Below are 7,268 nucleotides of genomic sequence, written 5' to 3'. Positions count from 1 at the left end.
TAATTAAGCAACCAATAAACCAAGTAATTGTCATTAGAAAATAACAATTAGTATTACGTAGTCATAATATTCCAATTATAACAAAAGTTAAACGTGTACCAAAATACATAGCTCGTTCTAAACGTCAAGTGACACTAACGGTCATAAAAGCATTCGAGGATCAAGTTAATTAACTACGTACTTAATAACAAGTTGTAAAATATAAACAAAAGTAATCAACATAAATAAGATCCCAGAATATAATCTAACACAGTACGCACAAATACGCAGTTTCGTGAAAATATAAAGCACAAATATAAGTCAAAAAATTCGGGTCGTTACACACAGGGTTAGTGCGTTGATTCCAGAACATTAGGGGACTCGATTACATGTTTACTCCAAAGAAATTTGTGATTGACCGGTCATACGAACAATGTTTCTTCTCATGTGGTTGAGGTTTTATTCTTACTAGTACATTCGTGCTTAGGAATGAGGAGATATGTTTGTGAATTTATAGCACTATGAGGTGGCTCAGTGTATCTGCATGAAGGAAGAAAGTTGAAAACATAGATTTCGAGGTTGTGATTGCGTTCTCACTAGAGCCTTGATGAAGTGCCTGCGGAGGTGTGTGTTGGATTTTTTGATCGCTACGAAGGAAAATCAGAGATAGACGGAAAGTCTAAACGGGTGATCATTGACATGTCAATGGCTGGATTAAATGTGTCTAGATTGATGAGTGAGGCGGTGTAGTCTCCTTTTTAAATATTGTAACTGAAGTTTCGCATACTTCAATAGATCTTCTAGTGTAAGAAGATGGTGGCACAGAAATTGAGATAACTCAAGCTAGTAACAGATATTGGATTATTTCTTAGCAATTTGACTGTCGAAAGTCTTCCTTCCCGATGAGGAAGACCGGCGTGTCACAGATGGTTATCCGACGATGTTCAAAATGTGACGACCCGAAAATTTCCGATCAAATTTAAACTTAAATCTTATATGATTCCGACACGATAAGCAAAGCCTGTAATGATGAGTCTCGAAAATTTTGGAACTATGTTCATATATTCAATTGACCTTTTGACTCGTTCCGATTATTCACGAACCTATAATTGTGAACAGAAATGTAAATATAAATACATAATTACTTTAAATATATTAACGAACTATTATGTAACTTAGTTACTATGAAAGATAACTTTAACTAACTAAAATTTGTTATTTTGAATTCATAGAGTATATTAGATATAATCGGTTTCAAATATAATTTGTCAATGTTATCAAAGTATTACATGTATAATGTTATACTTTGAGTTCAATTGTCTAATTTATATAACTAATTATCTACATAATATTTAAAAATATAATTGTATATATAGTTATATAAATCTATATATGATTTCTATTTATAATTATGATTATATTGTAATATATAAAATACATGCACATTAAATACTCACTGAATATTATCATATAATATATTATATAATTATTAAATATTTACATAGTTAATAAATTGTAATATTAATATATTAAATGTGGTAGAATATAGTTGTTATACAAATATTATTATCATTACTTCATTATTGTAATAATATTCATGTTAAAATTAATAACTGTATTATTAATATTACTAGATATGAAACTTGATACAATTAATGTGTTAAAATTTCTAATATCATTATTATCATTAATAATATAAGTATTATTATTAATTATATTGTTATTGTTATTACTAAATTATCATTATTAAAGTTATGATTTAAGTTATTAATATGATTAATTTTATTATTAGTATTATATTGATATTATTATTATTAATATCTTTATTATTAATTCTATTATCATTTTTACTAAATTATTAACCGCATTATAAATTATTAACATATTTAATTAATAACTAAAAATTTAGTTTAAAATACAGAATCAGATACAGATCAGTACGCATAATTTTTTTTACATCACTATCAGATATATTTCTTTTTCTTCTTCATATCTGATGCATTATTTCACTCGTGAATTGCTGTCACCACAATCACACTTCGAAACAACAATTGAGTAATTATGTATACTACAACACCCTTCAATTACGGAAATAATTTATCTACTTGCTGTTATTCAAAATTATTAAACAGAAGTTCAACCCAAACCATACCGTCCCTCTGTTCTTCACTTTTCTTAGCCAAATTTCGAATTAGAGAGTTATTTAAAAATCTATAAATGCAGAGGTGATAAGAGTCGTTTAATTGATATATCTGTAAATTTCCAGCCTCTAATTCCACAAATTGATTGTTAATTTGAAGAGTCAAACCTTTATTGTAAAAAGTCAAACAGATAGTTCATAAAGAAATTCGAACTATTTTTGATGATTTGGATGAAATTGAGTATACAGAAAGTTTCTATGATGGATTTACAACCTTTTTCGTGTTTTAATTTTGGTCTAAAACATACTTAATTTCGAAATTGGAATTTGAGTTGATATGTGTTCTTCGATACAGCAACATGTATTTTTATCTTTATTTTTTTTATTCTTTTCTTTCGACTGATTAATCAAAATCATTTCTTATGAATCGTTTCTGGTTCATTTACCTTTTCTAATACAATTAGTATTTTGTTAATTTGAGTTTGATATATATATATATATATATATATATATATATATATATATATATATATATATATATATATATATATATATATATATATATATATATATATATATATATATATATATATATATATATATATGTATATACTCTGGTCGACTGGTTCAATGTAGAAGAAGGGATAACAGAAAACACGTTTAAATAAATCTAGCTTGGATATAAATTAGAAAAACTAAATTGGACGAGTGGTTCAGAGGGTTAGCGAGTTTACCAGAGGTCCTGGGTTCGAGCCCGGTTCGTGGCATTCTTTTTACTAAAAGTCTTGGAAGGTAGTTTTTATTACCATCTTTATTATTATTATTATTATTATTATTATTATTATTATTATTATTATTATTATTATTATTATTATTATTATTATTATTATTATTATTATTATTATTATTATTATTGTTATTATTATTATTAATTATTATTATTGTTGTTATATTCTTAAATTATGATCATTTTATTAGTTATTATTATTGATATCATTAACTTCATTAATGTAAATTACGATATTATCATTATTATTATTACTAATAGTATTATCATTTAGTAAAGAAAAACTAGTAGTATTATCATTTCTAATATTATTATTATTAGTATTATTATTATTGTATTATTGCTAGTAATATTATCATTATTAGTATTGTTAATATTAAAAATTATTATTACTCTTGTCATTTTACTAAAAATTATCCAATGGTTATCATTAAAATTAATCCTAGTACTAAGTACTGTTATTAGTAATAGTTAGTATTAGGATTATCATTTAACATTAATATTAGTATTAGTAGTAATATGATTAGTTAAATTTCAATTAAAAAGTATTATGTTTATTAAAAGTACTATTATTGTTAAAAATATTATCTTTATGAAAAGTATCATTTTATCCTATCATTATTGTCAAAATTGTCATCTTTACTGAAGTTATTATTATTATTATCATTATCATTATCATTAGTATTATAACTGTTAATATCCTCATTCTAGTACTAATATCATAAATACTTTTCAAACCAATGAAAATTATATAAGAATATATTTATTATATAAGTATACTAATATTACATAATATTACGTTTTAACTAATATAATGTCATCTATATTAATATAACGTTAATTAAATTATATGTCAAATGAACATTATAATATATTATAAGTATTAATAAAATTATATATATATATATATATATATATATATATATATATATATATATATATATATATATATATATATATATATATTAATCTTAATACAAAACTAAAGATATATAAATTCGATTACAAGGATATGTATTAATGAATATACAAATTATATAGGTTCGTGAATCCGAGGCCAACTCTACACTTGTTAAATGTCGTCATATGTATTTTTACTACAAAATACAATAGGTGAGTTTCATTTGCTCCCTTTTTAAATGCTTTTGAAATATATATTTTTGGGACTGAAAATACATGCGCTTCTTTTATAAATGTTTTACGAAATAGACACAAGTAATCGAAACTACATTCTATGGTTGAATTGTTATACCAGATATCGCCCTTGTTGAACTTGGTAGCTTAAGAATTGGTGTTTATTATAATTGCCACCAATTAACGCGAATCCTAAAGATAGATCTATGAGCTTTGACACGCCCCAGTCAGAGAATTTAAACTGCTTTAGTACTTCGATATTTATATATGGAGATATTCTAGATGCATTTTGTTAATGTCGGTTACCAGGTGTTCAATCCATACGAATGAATTTTTAAACACTTGCGAGTGTATGATTATTGAATAAATGAAATCTTGTGGTCTATTAAAATTATAGAAATGATCGATTATGATAAACTAATGAACTCACCAACCTTTTGGTTGACACTTTAAAGCATGTTTATTCTCAGATGTTAAAGAAATCTTTCGCTGTGCATTTGCTCATATTAGAGATATTACTTGGAGTCATTCATGACATATTTCAAAAGACGTTGCATTCGAGTCGTCGAGTTCATCAAGATTATTACTAAGTCAATTATAGTTGGATATATTATGAAATGGTATGTATGCCGTCAACTGTCGATGTAATGAAATTTTTTCTTTTAAAAACGAATGCAATGTTTGTAAAATGTATCATATAGAGGTCAAATACCTCGCGATGTAACCAAATGTAATGTATTCTTCCAGATGGATTAGGACGGGTCGTCTCACAAAAGGAGTTCTATAATCAGGTAATCTAGAGTTACTGTGGCTGTGTTTGATCGAGCAACGTTGACAGTTGAAGTGGTTTGATTTCAAGATTTCGACAAGGTGAAGCTGAAGTGCTCTTTATCAAAAGCTGCCATCTCGGCGTGGTTGGATTGTGCGTGTCCCAAGTTTTCTTGGCAGCATGGATGAGCGTGTTCGATCAACGATGTTGGAAAGGAGATCGGTGTAGCCGTGTATGGTTTGTTCAAAGTTTCCAAGTGGGAGAGTGTTGAGTTTCTTGGGAGCCAATTTTACTTGTGAAGAAAGATTTCAGTTTTAGAAAAGATTTTTGTACTTGAGGCCAAGTTAACTTGTGTATCTAGGAACTAGGTTTAATGTTTTATTATAAGTAGACTCATAGCATCACTGTACCATTGTGCACGAAAAATAGTGAAAAACTCTCTGGTTTGCCCTATGAACTAAATCTTTTCCCATGTTGAATTGAGATATAACCACGTTAAATTTTTGTGTCGTTTATCGTTTATGCTTTAGTTTATTCTTTTGTTGTTCGTGATTATGTAATTGACAGTATCACAATCAAATGTTCTTGGCCACTATAAATACAAACATGTCATACGTTGATACGTATATATTTGGTAATAGCCTGTCGCCTAGCTAATGTCCAATTACTACGTGGAGTAGAGACTAATCTTTATAACAATTATATATTGAATCAACTAACTTCTACAATACGTACTTTACATTCACTTTATTCATTAAAAAATGATCTCATATTCTAACAAACTAAATTTGTGTAGGTTTGACCCAACACTTTTGCCATATTTTCAGACGAATGAGGTTTAATCTATTATTGAGTGTGATTACTTTTACTTACATATATACAATCTAATCAGGTTATTTGATGATCATTAATTTCTGACTATTTATCTTGGTCACTAAGCGTCTAAGCAATCTTTTCATGATTATTTCGCAAAACGTCAATTTCTCAAAAGAAATATTGTTCAGTCTTTCAACATTTTTCCAATCTTGAATGTTAAACAAAATGGGAACGTCGTGTTGAATTTGTTAGATCATATCCAACACAATGAAATGTTATATATAAGAAAAAAAAGGTTGATAGATCAAAGTAAAAAAGAAAAATAATCAACATCTAAATCAATAAATCGTCAATATATTAAATTAATTAGCCCCAAAAACATAAGGGCAAAAAAGTACGGAGTACTAATCTAATATAGTTACATTAAGGGCCAACATATAGGGTTACAAAATTGTTGAGCTCTTACAAGCCACATAATATCAATGTACAATCCACTTGAAAAATTAGTCCAGATGAAATTAGGAATTAATTAATTGATCTGAAATGAATCAATTAATTAATTTTAGTTTAATCATGATAACAAAGAAGCATAACAACACATCTTTTGATAATGTAAAGCCTTGCTTTTTGTTCTTTAAGAACTCCTCCAAGTCCTTTGTTTGACATCCTTCTCTTTGAGCTTCCCATGATCATTTTCATCTCTCTTTAAAAAAACCGAAAATCGAACTGAAACAGATTAAATTCGAACCTGACAAAAGGATCTTTCAAGACCGAAAAAAGTGAATATCGTAGAGAGATAAAATGGATCAATATTTTGGTGTTGTTTAGATGTGTTATTGTTCTGCAAAAGAAGGTGTGCTGGAATATTATGGTAGAACATGAAGGATGAGTTTGTTTATATAGGAGGGGTGGATGGTGTAGTGAGACATATAAGGGTAATAAATAAATATTTTATTTAAAAATATTATGATAAAATTAAATAAGTATTAGTTTAAATGCAGTTGGGTGTACAGGTAATGTTCTTAGAGACTGGGTGTAGGCATCATCTACAGACATAAGGGGTCAGGTAAGACCAAAATGAGGTAGCATTAATCCATAATTTATGAATATTTCCATCTTGTTTCTCATGGGCCTCATCAATTATTGTTGCTTCCTGTTCTTCATCTAACCATATTACTACAAGACTGTGTTAGACAACAAGACATCAATTATTGTTGCTTCCTGTTCATCAGAGTGCAACAAGTTCTCGACATCAATATATAGTTCAAGGCGTTCAATCTTCTGATGATTCATTTGGATCATGATGTCACAGCTGAGTCGGTCCCGAAAATATAAGTACCTAGAACGAAGTGGAAAAAAGGCCCTTCGGCCCTAACGAATAATATAAGATTTTTTTAAAAATACCCTTCGGGCCTTGCTAGAGTGCTAGTTTACTTTAAAATTTTTTATAAAGTACTTTGATTGTGGTTTGTGTGCATATTGTGATTCGACTTCGCTGCTTCATTTATGTTTATCTAGTTACCATGTTTCTCAAATCTCTAATTGTGTCTGTATATACAAAAACAAAAATGGGACCCTTAAAACCCTGTCCCCTGAACGGTCGATCGGGTTGTTCCCCTCCGAGCCTCCCCTGCAAGATGTGT

General features: G+C 27.8%; 1 protein-coding gene across 1 annotated transcript; it reads right to left on the bottom strand.

The window, feature by feature from the left end:
• Positions 1-6,139: 6,139 nt before the first annotated feature.
• LOC139845285 (small polypeptide DEVIL 4-like) lies at positions 6,140-6,460 on the bottom strand. The gene has a single exon (XM_071835545.1). The coding sequence runs from the start codon at positions 6,322-6,324 to the stop codon at positions 6,193-6,195; it is 132 nt and encodes a 43-aa protein (XP_071691646.1). The 5' UTR covers positions 6,325-6,460; the 3' UTR covers positions 6,140-6,192.
• Positions 6,461-7,268: the final 808 nt, after the last annotated feature.

This window comes from Rutidosis leptorrhynchoides, chromosome 4 (assembly GCF_046630445.1).
Source record: "Rutidosis leptorrhynchoides isolate AG116_Rl617_1_P2 chromosome 4, CSIRO_AGI_Rlap_v1, whole genome shotgun sequence".
Lineage (NCBI taxonomy): Eukaryota > Viridiplantae > Streptophyta > Magnoliopsida > Asterales > Asteraceae > Rutidosis > Rutidosis leptorrhynchoides.
This window is presented reverse-complemented; position numbering and strand designations above follow the sequence as displayed.

What these genes read in the sequence shown, in the direction of transcription:
- LOC139845285 (XM_071835545.1), bottom strand. Translation starts at nt 6,324, where the DNA reads ATGAAAATGATCATGGGAAGCTCAAAGAGAAGGATGTCAAACAAAGGA.